General features: G+C 43.9%; 1 protein-coding gene across 4 annotated transcripts; it reads left to right on the top strand.

The window, feature by feature from the left end:
* Window positions 1-1,549: 1,549 nt before the first annotated feature.
* Window positions 1,550-16,633, top strand: LOC131189841 (gastrula zinc finger protein XlCGF57.1-like). 4 transcript variants are annotated; one of them, XM_058166356.1, is made up of 3 exons: window positions 1,550-1,637; window positions 6,693-6,895; window positions 8,954-16,633. In XM_058166356.1, exons 2-3 carry the CDS (start codon window positions 6,736-6,738, stop codon window positions 10,804-10,806), a joined length of 2,013 nt encoding a protein of 670 aa, XP_058022339.1. In that variant the 5' UTR covers window positions 1,550-1,637; window positions 6,693-6,735; the 3' UTR covers window positions 10,807-16,633. The 4 variants fall into 4 exon arrangements, with proteins under 4 accessions (XP_058022339.1, XP_058022342.1, XP_058022340.1 ...); XM_058166357.1 differs by having other exon boundaries at window positions 1,603-1,637; window positions 6,736-6,895; XM_058166358.1 differs by lacking the exon at window positions 1,550-1,637 and adding an exon at window positions 4,164-4,296 and having other exon boundaries at window positions 6,777-6,895.
* Window positions 16,634-16,956: the final 323 nt, after the last annotated feature.

The following is a 16,956-nucleotide window of genomic DNA, read 5'->3' as shown; positions in this document are numbered from 1 at the left end:
CACAGAATCATCTATTGCAATATCCTTCCTGTAAAAGGCTACTTCAGCTTCAATCGCAATAATACAAGAGCAAACAATAGATTCAAACTAAATGTCAACTGAGAGCATATGCACCAAGACAAATTCCTTGTGTGTCCAATCACACTTGGCCAATAAAATTCTATTCTATTCTATTCTATTCTATATTCTAATTCTAATTCCTATCCCATCCCATCCAATTTTATTCTATTCTATTCTTAATTCTATCCTATCTATACTCTATTCTATTCTATTCTTCTATTCTATTCTATTCTATTCCATTCCATCCCATCCCATCCCATCCAATTCTATTCTATTCTTACTTCTATCCTATTTTATGCTCTGTTCTAATCTAATCTAATCTAATCTAATCTAATCCTTAATCCTATCCTATCCTTTCCTATCCTATCCTATCCTATCTGTCACGTCTTGCCAATCACTAGACTGCATTGCATAATACGTAACGTAACATCCATCTTTTCCCTTTTTCATGCAGGAAATATGGCAGAGATGCACAAAAAAAGCGCAATCTACCGGCCACCCATTTCCCAAGTTCCTGAATTTTCAGGCTACAGAATTTATTTATTGCTTTTTGGGTGGGGAGAGTTTCTTCTCGGCTAAGGAGCCAAATCACTGTTCTTCAGCCTTGCCTGCGGCTACCCAGTCGAAACTGATCCCTTTTCTTTCTTTCTTTTCTTTCTTTCTTTCTTTCTTTCTTTCTTTCTTTCTTTCTTTCTCTCTCTTTCTTTATCTCTCTTTCTTTCCTTTCTTCCTTTCTTCCTTCCTTCCTTTCTCTCTTTCTTTCTCTTTTCTTTCCTTCCTTCCTTTTTCTCTCTCTCTTTCTCTCTCTCTCTTTCTTTCTTTCCTTTGTTCCTTCCTTCCTTTCTTTCTTTCTCTCTCTCTTTCTTTCTCTTTCTTTCCTTCCTTCCTGCCTTTCTCTCTCTCTCTTTCTCTCTTTCTTTCTTTCCTTCCTTTCTCTCTCTCTTTCTCTTTCTTTCTTTTCTTTCCTTCCTTCCTTTTTCTCTTTCTTTCTTTCCTTTGTTCCTTCCTTCCTCTCTCTCTTTTTCTTTCTTTCCTTTCTCTCTTCTTTCTCTCTTTTTCCTTTCTTTCCTTCCTTTCTTCCTTCCTTCCTTTCTTTCTTTCTCTCTCTCTTTCTTTCTCTTTCTTTCCTTCGTTCCTGCCTTTCTCTCCCTCTCTTTCTCTTTCTTTCTTTCTTTCCTTCCTTCCTTTTTCTCTTTCTTTCTTTCCTTTGTTCCTTCCTTCCTTTCTCTCTCTCTCTTTCTTTCTCTTTCTTTCTTTCTTTCCTTCCTTCCTTCCTTTCTCTCTCCCTCTCTTTCTCTCTCCCTCCCTCCCACCCTCCCTCCAGAAGGGAAGACAGCTGCTAGCTCTCCTCCTCCAAGGGTTAAAGAGAGTGAACAAAACAGTCCTAGAAAGGCATTGGAGTGGGGGGGGCAGGGGGAGACAGGGGAAAAACCCATTTCCGGTTGTCTCCTCCTTCTTCTCCCCCCCCCTTCTTCTTCCCCCCACCCCCCCACCCATCCCGGCTTCGCTTTTCTATGGAAGCTGAGCAGTTGTGGAGAGAGCAGCATTGAGAAGCGCAGCTGCTGCCCCCGTAGCTGGTAAGTTGCAGAGACATCGGGCTTGGCTGGAGAAAGGAAAGGCAGGAGGGAGCTCGCAATGCAAAAGCCCAGCCAGCCCAGAGAAGGGGGAGAAACGAAAAGGCAGAGAGGGGGAGGGAAGAGTCCACGCCCCCCCCCTCCCCACGCCTTTTTGCAATAAATCCATCCCAGACTCCTCCTCCTCTAGGCGAAAGTCACTGTGGATTTTTTTGTCTTGAGAAGGAATTTTTCCTCGTCCAACGTGCAAAGCTGCAGGCTGGGCTCTCTGCACCTTTGAAAGTGTGGGAAGCCCTTCCCACCCACCCCCGCAAAGAATGAAATATTTTGGGAACTATTTAAAAAAAAAAAAGGCAGAATATTATATTGGAGAATATGATGGACATATGAATGTATTCATACATGGATATGTATTGTTATAATACATATATATATAATACATATTGAAGACTACTTCAGCTTCAGTCACAACAATACACGAGCCCACAATAGATTTAAACTTAAAGCGAACTGCTCCAATCTTGTAGAAAATATGACTTCAGTAACAGTTGTTAATGCCTGGAATGTACTACCTGACTCTGTGTCTCTTCCCAAAATCCCCAAAGCTTTAACCAAAGACTATCTACTATTGACCTCACCCCATTCCTAAGAGGTCTGTAAGGGGCCTGCATAAGAGCACCAGCGTGCCTACCGTTCCTGTCCTAATGTTCCCTTTGATTGTATCCAATTCATATAGTTATTACATACCGTATATACTCGAATATAAGCCGATCCGAGTATAAGCCGAGGTCCCCAATTTTACCCCAAAAACTGGGGTAAACTGGGGACTCGAGTATAAGCCGAGGGTGGGAAATGAGGCACCTACCGGTTGGGGAAACCCTCCCCCCCTCAGCTGAGAAGGCTGGCGGCTCCCCCGCCCCGCCCTCTCACTGCACCGGCAGGGCTTCCGTCCGGTAAAATGTGAAAAAAAGAAAAAAAAAACTCGAGTATAAGCCGAGGGGCTTAAAAAAAAAACTCGAGTATAAGCCGAGGGCTTTAAAAAAAAAACTCGAGTATAAGCCGAGGGCTTTAAAAAAAAAACTCAGTATAAGCCGAGGGGAAGTTTTTCAGCACAAAAAACGTGCTGAAAAACTCGGCTTATACTCGAGTATATACGGTACTTATGCTTAGGTATATGCGTATATATCGTATAGCAATTTCATGCTTATGCTTATATCAATTGTGTTGTAAATGTTGTACCTTGGTGAACGTATCTTTTCTTTTATGTACACTGAAAGCATATGCACCAAGACAAATTCCTTGTGTGTCCAATCACACTTGGCCAATAAAAATTCTATTCTATTCTATATATACTGTTGTGACAAAATAAATAAATAAATTAAAAAAAATGTTCATAAAAATGAATACGATTGAAATGGAGAAAGATGTTTTTAGAGGCAGAAAGCAGCCCGGAGTCTTTCTTAATAGCCCGCAGCAGGTGCCAGCGCTTAAGGAAATTAAAGAGCTTATTGAAAGAGGAAGCCAGCTATCTAGATGGCTCCATTCACAAGCGAAGCAAATACTGTAGGCAGCTTATTGAAAGAGGAAGCCAGCTATCTAGATGGCTCCATTCACAAGCAAAGCAAATACTGTGGGCAGCTTATTGAAAGAGGAAGCCAGCTATCTAGATGGCTCCATTCACAAGCAAAGCAAATACTGTGGGCAGCTTATTGAAAGAGGAAGCCAACTATCTAGATGGCTCCATTCATAAACAAAGCAAGTACTGCAAGCGGAAAGCCACGCAAGGCAGGATATTTCGAAACGCCTTGCAGGAAAGTTTTGACAGCTAACGAAAGCCGAATGGTAGGATTTAGTACGGCAGCCCCCTCACCCGAGATCCAGCAGAGGACGAAAGCCATTAGCCACAATAGGAATTGCCCAACTCCCTTTTAGAATACAAGCCCCTTCGTTGCACAATCCACCCAACCTCAGCAGCATTTCAGGATCTGTATAAAAATCCTGGCGCTCATCTAGCTTATTGGTCAGCTGCCCCAGAACCACAAACCCTGCTGGTTCTGTTCCCCAGTCGAGAGAATCTTTCTTTCCGATCGGCCTCCATGTTGTTTCCAGCGTCTTTCTCAGGGATGGGATTCAGCCGGTTCAGGCAAACTGGCTTCTAATTTTATATCTGGTTCGCTGAACTGGTAGCTGCAAGAACTGGCTGACTCCGCCCACCCCACCCAGCCCCTCCCAGGCGTCTCCTCGCAGCCCGTTTTGGATGCCAGGTAAGTGCAGGGCTTGGGTAGAGCCTCTGGGAGGGCAAAAAATGGGCCTCCCAGAAGTTCCGGAAGTCTGAAAGCCGGTCTGTTTCCGGCCTCCGGAGGGCCTCCGGAGTCAGGGGGAGGCTGTTTTCGCCCTCCCGGAGGCTGGAAAAAAGCTTCCGGAGCCTGGGGAGGGCGAAAATCCCCCCCACTGTGGTGCAGGAGGCCAAGTAGGCCACACCCACTATGGCCATGCCCCCCCTCCAACCAGGCAGAGAACCAGTTGCTAAAATTTTTGAATGCCACCCCTGGTTTCTCCCAGCTTGGAACTGAACCAGATAGATATTTCTTCCAACGAAAGGAAGGAGGGATTTGCATCTCTCAGAGTCGGCCCCAAATCTCGCTTTCAAGACTGCAACTCAGTTCGTAAACTCATTTACGTTAGAAGGAGTCAGGTCTGGCCAAACATTCTTTGGAAGCCTCTGTCTGAAGAGGGAGGAAAGAGGCTTTTAGTGGTTGATAACAATATGGGCATCTAGCTTAGTTCAAACAGCCAAACCGGGTTGGCTCTGGTTAGGACTCTTGAGGGGAGATCGCCAAGAAATTTCACATCTGTAAGATGGACTGGTCACTAAGAAATCCAAAAACACCCAGGAAGAATGACAAGGGCAAAATTCTCCATGTCGTTGCCAACGTATCTTTCTGTTTCCCTCCCCCAATACTCCCAACAAAGAGTCAGTCAAAGGCCTTCTTTTCTAGTTTATTTACATAGATAAATGTTCTGGCCACGTCTACCCACGCGCCTGCCAAGTCTCTGGAGATAACTAGGAAATTATAGATAAGGCCGGAGTTACTTACTAAGATATTCTTCCCTCCATTGAAACAGTTTGCCCGCACAAATTCACTGCTTTGTCCAAGACAAAAAGCCAGGAAGTTCTGCCTCCTGCTTTTATAGCCTCTGTGCATGTCACTCCGTGACTCATCATTCTTTGACTTTGTCCCAACGCCTCCTCTGCTGCGTGCGCCGGTCACGTCTGCGCAGTCTTGCATCAAGCCAAAATTGTTCTTGGGGTGTGCCAAATCAGAAGAAGGCCTGGGGGAATCAGGCCTTGCCGGCCCCTCCTCCTCCCCTTGGGTGGGTGCCAGGGAGGGAGAGGGCCCAGGAGAAGCAGGCCTTGCCAGGTCTTCTTCCTCACTTTCTGAATCATCCGAGTCCAGGAGTCCGAGTCCAGGAACCTGGGTCACAACAATACCTGTGTTGGAAGAAAAAAATCCAGTCCGGTTCTAAGCCGGGAGGGGAAAAAAGCACGCTGGAAATAAAATGGAGGCTGGCAACAAGGAAAGGAGGTCTCTGTTTATTTGGTTTTCCAGAAACTTCAGTGGCAGCAGCATGTTTCTGGGGTGGCTGACAAAACAGCTGAGTGAATGGGTGGATTTTGAAAGGGTTCTGGGGTTTGGTGATTGAGATGCTCCAGGGGCTTGTGCAATGTAGTGAGCCTTGTATCTTTTGCTATTCTAATGGTGATGGGAAAATCCTATTATGCCCTAAAGGTCATGTCCTGTCCTTAGAATTTGGGTGGGGGGAATGTAAATTCATAGTCACATCAGCTCCAGTGGCTGAAGGTGTTTTGTTTGTGAAGAGGCTGGCCTGGATTTCTGTAAATGGATACTGAATGGAATACTCCAGTTTTCTCAATAGATATAAAAATATCTCATACATAAAACTTAACTATGGGAGGGACTACCTGGAGTGTTTTCCCGGTATTGGAGAGAAGTGAATGATTTGATCTTAGGAAAGTCTTCTTTCTGAGGGAGGGGTGTGTGCTTCAGTGATGGGTTTGCACCGGTTCGGGAGAACCGGTAGCAGCAGCGGGAGGCTCCGTCCACCTGCCCAGGCGTCATCAAAAATGCTCTGCGCATGTGCAGAAGCGCCGTGGGCTTGCAAAGCAAGCGTGCACGCCCGTGTCCTGCCGATAGCGAACCAGTAGCACCGGGATTTGAATCCCCCTACTGGTGTGCTTCCTACAACTGGATCTCAATTTATTCGATGTCTGCTCACCTTCTGGGTATATATGCATTCAAGATATATTGAAGTCGAGCTCAGCTGGCTTTTAAAGAAAGGTGTCATCACATCCATCTTAATAAATGCTTCTCAACTTGATCCATCTTGATTAAATAACTGTAGGTTTCCTAAGGACAAGTGTGGCCTCCAGAGCCTCCAGATACTGATAGTAGTGAGGCAGAGGAAGAGAAGGAGCCTGTTCCTAATGCACACATAAGAAGAGCTGCCAGAAGGCAAGAGCAGCTCAAGCAAAGAGGACGACTCGGGAATAGAACCAAGAGATGATTAGCCCTTCCTATAAGGCTTAAAACAGACCAGCAACGGCGCTTGGGCTTTGCTGGAAAACAATGTTGGTAGCTTCGTCTTCTTGCATTTATTTTTGTATCGGTGTCTTCTGAACGTTTGCTAAGAAAGGCCTTTGGCAGTTTGTCTAATTGGACCAAGGTTTGAGATAGGACTGAGGAATTTGTGTTGGGAGGAATTTGTTTTAATTTAGTTGGACTACGGTGGGAATGAAGTAATTCTCAGCTGTTCGAAAAGTTTGTTTTTTCACTGATTGAGTTTCCTACCTACTTGGGCCTGGGTCATAACAACAAGCTATATATATATATATATATATATATATATATATATATATATATATATATATATATATATATATATATATATATATATATATATATATATATATATATATATATATATATTATTCTCTCCATGCACCTTATTTGCAGATTATTTTTTGTTTCTTTTCAGACTTGCCAGATATATTGCTTAGTGAGTGATCTCTTCGTTCCAGATGCCCAATTCACTTCCTTTCTGGGTTTCCAAACGTTACAGGAACATGGAAACTTCTGCCGTGGACCCATTCCCAAAAGAAGGAATATCACAGGAAAGCCATGTAGCTTCAGCTGGAAGGACCCACAATAGTATCCCCTTCCAGAATGTGGCTGAGGAACGTAAGCATTCCGAGTGGGTGAGAAAAGATGTGCTAGTAAAAGCTGGAGAGAGAGAGAGAAAAAAGGATAGAAATGCCAGAGGGACAAGGGGGGGAAAAATCATAATATAATAAAATATTTTGGTTCTAATATTTTGTGAAGGAGGAAATGTTCGCTTTTTTTACAGTGGGTACACACTGTGTGGACTCCTTGAAATTGTTTACCAGTGGGAGATTATCTAATCTGTCTCTCTGTGTATTATCTATCTATCTATCTATCTATCTATCTATCTATCTATCTATCTATCTATCTATCTATCTCCATCTATCCATCCATCTCATCTATCTGTCTATCTCCATCCATCCATCCATCTCATCTATCTGTCCATCCATATCTATCGATATCTATCTATCTATCTATCTATCTATCTATCTATCTATCTATCTATCTATCTATCTATCTATCTAACAAGATAACAACCCAACAAGAAAAACACAGCCTTCAGAGGATAATTAGAACTGCAGAAAAAATAATTGCTACCAACCTGTCTTCCATTGAGGACCTGTATACTGCACGAATCAAGAAGAGGGCTGTGAAAATATTTGCAGATCCCTTGCATCCTGGACATAAACTGTTTCAACTCCTACCCTCAAAACGATGCTATAGAGCACTGCACACCAGAACAACTAGACACAAGAACAGTTTTTTCCCGAAGGCCATCACTCTGCTAAACAAATAATTCCATCAACACTGTCAAACTATTTACTAAGTCTGCACTACTATTAATCATCTCATAGTTCCCATCACCAATCTCTTTCCACTTATGACTGTATGACTATAACTTGTTGCTGGCAATCCTTATGATTTATATTGATATATTGACCATCAATTGTGTTGTAAATGTTGTACCTTGATGAACGTATCTTTTCTTTTATGTACACTGAGAGCATATGCACCAAGACAAATTCCTTGTGTGTCCAATCACACTTGGCCAATAAAATTCTATTCTATTCTATTCTATTCTATTCTATTCTATTCTATTCTATTCTATTCTATTCTATCCATCCATCCATCTATCCATCCATCCATCCTTCTATCTTATTTTTATTTACTTATTGATATCCTGCCTTTATTATTTTTACAAATAAATCAAGGCGGAAACTATGTCCAATACAACTGCCTCCTATTTTCCCCACAACAACAACCCTGTGGGGTGGGCTGAGAGAAAGTGACTGGCCCAGAGTCACCCAGCTGCCTTTCATGGCTAAGGAGGGCTTTGAACACACATTCTGCTTTCTAGCCTGGTGCCTAAGTCACAAGACCAAATTGGCTGTCAAATCCTGCTTTATACTCTTAAATTTCCTTGTGTGGCCCCTTATACCCTTCAAGTGGTTGAGCCAACTTCAAGACCAGGAGAATACTGGATTGTTTACAGAGAAAGTTTCCTAATTAATATAATATAATATAACATCAGAGTTGGAAGGGACCTTGGAGGCCTTCTAGTCCAAACCCCTGCCCAGGCAGGAAACCCTACACCATCTCAGTCAGATGGTTATCCAACATTTTCTTAAAAATTTCCAGTGTTGGAGCATTCACAACTTCTACAGGCAAGTTGTTCCACTTATTAATTGTTCTAACTGTCAGGAAATTTCTCCTTAGTTCTAAGTTGCTTCTTTCCTTGATCAGTTTCCACCCATTGCTTCTTGTTCTACCCTCAGGTGCTTTGGAGAACAGCCCGACTCCCACTTCTCTGTGGCAACCCCTGAGATATTGGAACACAGCTATCATGTCTCCCTTAGTCCTTCTTTTTATTAAACTAGACATACCCAGTTCCTGCAATCGTTCTTCATATGTTTTAGCCTCCAGTCCCCTAATCATCTTTGTTGCTCTTCTCTTGTTTAATTGTTTGAAAGCTAGTCAGGGCAGAAGCTGGGATGGAGTTTTTGCCAAGCAAATGCTAACTCATGTCTAGTATTAATCAATTGATTGTTCCTTTAAATATTTTTCCAAATAGGGTAGAGAGTTAATTATCTGGCTTAATGGACTTTGACTTACATCCGATTTTTCTCTTCATTTCAGATGGGCAGGGGTGGATCAGAAGAAACAATAGAGAGGTGTCACAACCTGTGCTGGAGAAGAGTTGCACGTGCCAAGATGTAAAAGACACTTTTGGAAATTCAGGGGTAATGAAGGAAAATGGAAACCCAACTGGTGAAAGGAATGAATCATTTGCTAATTTGGACCTTGGCGTCCATGAAATTTCAGTCCACCCAGACCTTCCAAAAGAAGGGGAAAACCACAAGGCTCCTTCACGTGTAGAAAGTTGGGATGAAACGTTGGATAGGAACCTGCGCTGGAAAACCCACCCAGGAGAGAAGCCGTTTCAATGTCTTGAATGCGGGAAGAGTTTTAGCAGGAGCTCCGAACTGATTAGGCATAAAAGGGTTCATACGGGAGAGAAACCCTATGAATGCCCCGAGTGCGGAAAAAGCTTCAGTCAAAACAGAAACCTTGCTTCCCATCAAAGGAGCCACACGGGAGAGAAACCTTACAAATGCTTGGAGTGCGGGAAGTGTTTCAGTAACAGCGGCATTCTCACTTCCCACCAGAGAAGCCACACCGGAGAGAAACCCTATCAATGTTTAGAGTGCGGGAAGTGCTTCAGTCAAAGCGGCATTCTCACGGCGCACCAAGCAATGCACACGGGGCAAAAGCCGTTTCCGTGCCTGGAGTGCGGGAAGAGGTTTCGCCAGCTCATACACCTTACCTCTCACGAGAGAATCCACACGGGAGAGAAACCCTTCCGGTGCCCGGAGTGCGGGAAGAGTTTCCGTCAACATATACATCTGGCTTCTCATCAAAGAACCCACACGGGAGAGAAACCTTTTCGGTGCCCGGAGTGCGGGAAGAGCTTTAGCCAGAGTTCACACCTGATTCGGCACGAAAGAACCCACACGGGAGAGAAACCGTTTAAATGCCTCTCGTGCGAAAAGAACTTCGGTCACAGCTCCGAACTGGTTCGACACGAAAGAACTCACACGGGGGAGAAGCCCTTTAAATGTCCCGAATGCGAGAAAAGCTTCAGTCGCAGCTCTGAACTTATTCGGCATAAAAGAATCCACACTGGAGAGAAACCCTATAAATGCTTGGAATGCGACAAGAGCTTCATCGATAGCACAAACCTTATTAGGCACCAGATAAGCCACACGGGGGAGAAACCGTACAAGTGTCCAGAGTGCGGGAAATGTTTCAGTCAGAGCAGAAGCCTGACGGCGCATCGACGGATTCACACGGGCGAGAAACCCTTTAAATGCCAGGAGTGTGGGAAATGCTTCAGTCAGAGTGGGATCCTTACCGCGCATCAAGCCATGCACACGGGGCAGAAACCTTTCAAATGCCTGGAGTGCGGGAAGAGGTTCCGTCAGCACATCCACCTGACCTCCCACCGAAGAATCCACACGGGCGAGAAGCCGTTTAAATGCCCGGATTGCGGACGGAGCTTCCGTCAACACATACACCTCACCTCTCACAAAAGGATTCACACCGGGGAGAAACCTTTCCAGTGCCAGGAATGTGGCAAGAGTTTTAGTCACAACTCCATCCTTATTTCTCACGTGAGAACCCACACCGGAGACAAACCTTACAAATGCTTGGAGTGTGGAAAAAGCTTCACTTGGAGCACCCTCCTGATTAGACACGAACGGACTCACACCGGGGAGAAACCCTTTAAATGCCAAGAGTGTGGCAAGGGCTTTAGTGAGGGCTCACTACTTAGCAAGCACGAGCGGCGTCACGCTGGGGAAAAACCCTTCAAATGTTTGGCGTGTGGAAAGAACTTTTTTTCTAGCACGCTTCTTATTCGACATCAGAGGACTCACACCGGGGGGAAACCGCTGGATATTTGGAGTGTGGGAAACGCATCAATTGTTTGAGACAAAAGAATTTGAAGAGGAGAAAATTCTTAGCCGTGATCAGAATGGGACAAAAGTTGTCACGCCCTCAGTCCAGCAATTATTTACCAAAAATTTGCTGAGTAAGGCACCATAATTATTCTTTTCATGGAATAAGAGTTTTTGACTTAGCACCGTATCGTCATCAGGAAATGATGAAGGGGCAATGTGAAGCAGAAGTGCACAAAGCAAGGCAGGATAGCCATATATTTCTCGGAAACTAAACCATCATAAATCCATCATCTTTATGCTCTTGACTTCCTCGAGAAGAATGAAATTGAAGAAACTCACTAATTTAATGTTTATGGTTTAAGTACGTTTCTTAGTCACTTCAGCGAAGGTTCTTTAGGTCAGTATTTTACAATCTTAGCAACTTTAAAATGTCTGGAGTCCAACTCCCAGAATTAGCCAAGCTGGGGAAATCTGGGGGTTGGAATTGTTGAAAGAAAAGTTCCAGGTCCAGTTCCAAGCCGGGAATAAAATGGAGGCTGACTGGAAAGAAAGTTGGTTTATTGATGAACAGAACCACCAACATGTGATACTGGGACAGTTGACAAAATGGAGCTAAGAGTGGGTGGGTTTTATACCTTCTGTATTCCTACAGAGTCATGTAGGGGTCCTGGCTGGCTCTAGAGGCAAAAGGGGAAATGCAAATCCTAGATGTTTGTGCTAATTTTGTCAACCTTTGGCTTGATTGTGTTGCTTATTGTGTTGCTTATCTGAAGTTACTGCCTGATCCAGTCTTTCTGAATGGATTACCAAATTTGCATTTCTAAAAGCTGGCCTCCTCAGTTTCTGCTTGGGGAAGGGAGACTGATGCTGGTTTCGGCCTCCCTTAACATTTTTTTTCTCCATTTCTCCTTTAGGGGAAATATTCTATCCTACCTTTTTAATATTCCCCAAGATATTTCATTCTTCAGTGAGCGGGAACTTCCCACACAGTCCAGATGTTAGAGTTCCGAAGAATGCCCTAATTAATTCATGAGCCTCGAGCCAAGTTTCAAAAGAAATCCATTTATTAGGAGCAACATGTTGGCATGTATCCAAGCAGAGTCAGCCCTACGTAATTTACGGCCTCACTATGACCCTGTTTCCCCCCTCCTCCGTGAGTGTGTCATAAATCACATTCTCCAACGGAGCACTTTCGCGGGCTGTAGAAAACATGCCTCTCTGGCTGGCTCTGGTAACCTAGGATACAATCTGGAGAAAGGTATGCATGGAATGTGCTTCTGGCAGCCAAGCTGCTCCATTAGTTCTCCCCCCTCCTGTCTATGGCAACTTGAGAGCAGGTCTGGAATCCTTTACGAGCTGATATCAGACATCTTAAAGTTGTTAGAGTGAACATGTGTGATTCAACACTTTTCTGCACTGCTTCTCCTTGTATGGGGGAAGGCACTCCTTGGCATTTCTGTTTATTTTCCTGTTTTTCAAATTCATTTTGAAAAGTATAAGGCCAGCGGCTCCCAACCTTTTGGGCACCAGGGACCGATTCTGCGAAGAGAGGTTTTCCGCAGACCGGAGGGGGCATGGTTACATGTGCTGCCTGCATCTCATGGATGGGGCTTCATTTGTTTTGCGCAGACCAGTTTCTGGCATGCTGCGAACTGGGGGCGATCCAGTTGGGGACCCCTGTGTTGGAAGAAATGTCCCATCTGGGTTCAGTTCCAAGCGGGGAGAAAGATACTGGAAACATGGAGGCTGTTTGGAAAGATGGTTTAACGGTAGACAGGACCACATGGTTTGAGGTCCTGGGCAATTGAGCACATGGGTGGGAGAGAGAAAGAGATTCATACCCTTTCTTGGGCTTTGAACTTGCTTCCTGTTCCTGTGAAAGAAATGCATTCTGATTGGTTGTCAGTCTCCCACGGGGCTATGCAGGGGGAGTTTGTAGGTTGTCTTGAGTCCCAGGCTTGGTTGAATCTTGATGGGTAATGTAATGAAGGGACTTTGGGCAATTTCTATTATGGCTTAATGGCTTTGTCCTGGTTTGGATCTTGAGGGAGGGCTAATCCTATCATGTCCTGAGGATGAAGGATTTTGTTTTGTAGATAAGCTGGCCCAGCCTTTTGTCTTGTAGATAGGTTGGCACCAGTCTTTCTGGGGCCATTAACAAAGGTGAGGGCTGCTTCCAAGAGCATGTTTCTCCTTTTCTCATCCAGGGAGGTATAATATTCTGCCTTTTTAAAATTTCCTAGAATATTTCATTCTTCTAGGAGAGGGGTGGGTGTGGGTGTTAACTTCCTACACTTACATTAGGCAATACTCAAGGGCCTAGTTGCTGTTCATGTCCTAAAATGGAAAACCAATCTTCATTTATCAAAGCGAAAGGACCACTACAGTTATTGTAAGCCAAACTTTTTCTACATAGGAGATGACTTATGCATGCTTAAGTGTTGTGAAGGCTGCTCATAAGCTAAGTCCCAGCTAGGTAAGGGTTAAACATAGGTTTTGGGGAAATAGGGAGGTTGCACCAATAGAGAAGTCATGAGAACATCTGTCGTCATGACAACAAATATTGTCATGGTAGCACCAGTGGGAAAGTGAGAGACAGCCATTTTTGGTCTTTTTCTAAGAGCGTGACTCCATCCATCTGATATTACTGCCATCTTGTGGCCGTATTGCATAATAGCACCCAGGCATCCTTAACATTGCTCATCTGTCATCAACATGTGAAACTATTTGAACGAAGACAAAGAAAATGCAGCCATTTTGACAAGTAGTCCTCGACTTATAACAGTTCATTTAGTGACCAATCGAAATTACAGTTGAAATTGCACTGAAAAAAATGATTTATGACTGTTTTTTTCACACTTACAACCATTGTAGCATCCCCATGGCTGCATGACTAAACTTGGCGACTGACTCTTACTTATGACAGTCACGGTGTCCCAGGTTCCTGTGATCCCCTTTTGCGACCTTTTGACAATGGGGAAACCGGATTCATTTCACAACCATGTTACTAACTGAGCAATGGCGGTGATTCACTTAACAACTGCGGCAGGAAAGGTTGCAAAACTCGCTTAGCAAATGTTTCACTTAGCTTAACTGTGGTGATTTGCTTAACAACTGTGGCAAAAAAAGGTTGCTGAAATGGGACAACATTCCCTGTGCTTGGTGTCTTGCTTAGTGACAAAAATGTTGGGTTCAGTTGAGGTCGTAAGTTGAGGACAAATTTTCATTGTGGCCAGCTAGGAAACTTCATCTCAAAAAGGAGCATTTTGAGGGGGAGGACACAAAGCTGTAAAGCTTCTCCTCGTCACAGAAATGTACCTAGATAAGTCAGTAGCTGTATTTGGGTAATCAGTTTAATAAAAATTTTATTTTATTAAGTTTAATAAAATATCAAGTTTTATATATTAATATTAATATCAAGTTTAATAAAAAGAAGGACTAGGGGAGACATGATAGCAGTGTTCCAATATCTCAGGGGTTGCCACAAAGAAGAGGGAGTCAAGCTTTTCTCCAAAGCACCTGAGGGTAGAACAAGAAGCAATGGGTGGAAACTGATCAAGGAAAGAAGCAACTTAGAACTAAGGAGAAATTTCCTGACAGTTAGAACAATTAATAATAGAATAGAATAGAATTTTATTGGCCAAGTGTGATTGGACGCACAAGGAATTTGTCTTGGTGCATATGCTCTCAGTGTACATAAAAGAAAAGATACATTCATCAATAAGTGGAACAACTTGCCTGCAGAAGTTGTAAATGCTCCAACACTGGAAATTTTAAAGAAAATGTTGGATAACCATCTGACTGAGATGGTGTAGGGTTTCCTGCCTGGGCAGGGGGTTGGACTAGAAGGCCTGCAAGGTCCTTTCCAACTCTGTTGTTGTTATATTGTTATATTGTTATATGTCTCTGAATTTTATGTAACAGAATACCAGAGTTGAAAGGGATTGAATTGACGATTGCAGATGTCTTTGGCATTAGATTAAACCAAGACGTTGGGTCATATCTTTAACTGCTCGGCATATGGTTTATATATTTTAAAAAGTCCGTAAGTTGTTTTCGAGACCAGCATTTAAATATCGCCTGCCTTCTGCACTTTGAATGGAAAATAATAATAGGTAAGGTCAAAATAGGAAACTAAGTAGTCCTTTACTTACAGTCATTCATTTAATGATCAACACCACTGAAAAAAAGGTGACTTACAATCTGTTCTCGCGCTTCAGGCCATGGCAGCATTTCCATGGTCATATGATCAAAATGATCTGTAGACAGTTGCACCAACCGGGGTCACATGATTGACATTTGTAGTCTTCCCAGGGGACTTCCAACAAGCGAAATCAGTGAGGGAAGCTGGATTTACTTAATGACCATTGCAAAAAATGTTGTTAAAATGGGCGCGACTTAAGGACTGCTACAATTAGCGCAGAGGTTCCGATCCCAATTGTAGTTCTAAATCTAAGACTACCTACAACTGCATTCGAAGTCCACACCTTGAATTGTTAGGGATAATATTCAAGGCGATGCACGGAACATCGTTGCCGTGGTGGCGCAGCGGTTAGAATGCAGCCTTGCAGGCTAACTCTGCCCACTGCCAGCAGTTCGATCCTGCATTCTAACCCCTGCGCCACGTCAGCCCATTCTCCCCAACATGCATTCTAAGGACGGAAGGCTGAGTCAGCCTGGTGATGATCAAACTCCTTTTCATTCAACAATGTACAGCTAAATGCGGAGCAGGAAAAGTCAGTTTTGAGTTCCCTGGCTGGGACATATTTGTGCAGGTCTTTTTGGCAGCAGTGCAGAAGTAGTTTTCCATTGCCGTCTTCTGGGATGGATGGATGGATGTTAAGTCTAGTCTGCAGTCCTATTCCTGTAATCTCCTACTGGGGCTTAATTTATTACTTCTTGTTAAATATAGTGAGTGCTAAATACAGGGGTGGGCTTCAGATCCTTTAGCAACAGGTTCGCTGCCCCGTTGCTGGGTGGGCGTGGCCATGGTTGGCGTGGCCTAGTCGGCCACCTGCACCACGGTGGAGGCTCCGGAGGTTTTTCTCAAGCCTCCAGGAGGGTGCAGACTGCTTCCTCCAGGGTCCAGAGGCCCTCCGGAAACCGGAAACACATCCATTCCTGGACTTCCAGAACCTCCAGTAGGGCCGTTTTTTGCTCTCCCAGACTCTCTACGCGGCCCCTGCACTTACCTGGAATGATGAACGGTCTGCGTAGAGATTCCTGGGAGGGGCAAAGAGGGATGGGAGGGGCCATCCAGGAGTGACATTTCGGGGTTTGCCGAACCCTGGCGATCCTTGGCTAGAGGATTGCCCAAACCCTGCTGAATCCACAGCAGCCCACCCCTGGCTAAATATAATATATCCATGGTGGCACAGAGGTCAGAATGCAGTATTGCAGATTAACTCTGCCCACTGCCAACAGTTCGATTCCGACCAGCTCAAGGTTGACTCAGCCTTCCGTCCTTCTGAGGTCGGTAAAATGAGGACCCAGATTGTTGGGGGCAAACCGCTTAGAGAGGGCTGTAAAGAATTGTGAAGCAATCTATAAGTCTAAGTGCTATTGCTACCTTGCCTCCGCCATGTCAACTTGGCCCCAACCTTGTTGGCCTTTAAGAAGTCCCTGAGGACATGGCTGTTCCATCAGGCCATGGTTTGTGAAGACCTTGCATGGTGATTGCATTGTTTGTGAAGTCTGGATGGCATTCTTCTGTGCTTTTATGTTTCCAATTTACTGCTCGAATTATTTTTATATATATATGTTTGGGGTTTTTTTGCCATTTTTAACTTGTAAGCTGCTCAGATTCATCCTACTGAGATGGGTGGCTATAAAAATTTCAAAAAATAAAGCAAGCATGTGCCGGAATGTAACAATGATTGGTGTCATATTCCTGACTTGGTTTAATAAAACTTAAGTCCTTAATGTAGAAAGTAAAGAAAGAAAAATCTTGTTCTACTAACACAGGAGAAAAAGATGCTAGTGATAATTAATCTATACATAATCATATGAGGTGAGGGATTTTTTTTGGATGCAGAACCTTATATTTGGACTTTCCAATGCATTTAAGACAATGTGGAACAAGTTATATGTTCACCTGGTGGAGGGGTGTCAAACTCGAATTCACTGAGGGCCGCATCAGGGCTGTGTTTGACCTGGGGGGGGCAGGGGGTGTGGCCAGCT

The sequence above is a fragment of the Ahaetulla prasina genome, chromosome 2 (genome assembly GCF_028640845.1).
Source record: "Ahaetulla prasina isolate Xishuangbanna chromosome 2, ASM2864084v1, whole genome shotgun sequence".
NCBI lineage: Eukaryota > Metazoa > Chordata > Lepidosauria > Squamata > Colubridae > Ahaetulla > Ahaetulla prasina.
The sequence above is the reverse complement of the archived record's forward strand: the minus strand, read 5'-3'. Positions and strand labels throughout refer to the sequence as shown.

What these genes read in the sequence shown, in the direction of transcription:
- LOC131189841 (XM_058166356.1), top strand. Translation starts at nt 6,736, where the DNA reads ATGCCCAATTCACTTCCTTTCTGGGTTTCCAAACGTTACAGGAACATG. An exon ending in CCAGAATGTGGCTGAGGAAC is followed by an intron (nt 6,896 to 8,953) that starts GTAAGCATTCCG and finishes TCTTCATTTCAG; the next exon opens with ATGGGCAGGGGTGGATCAGA.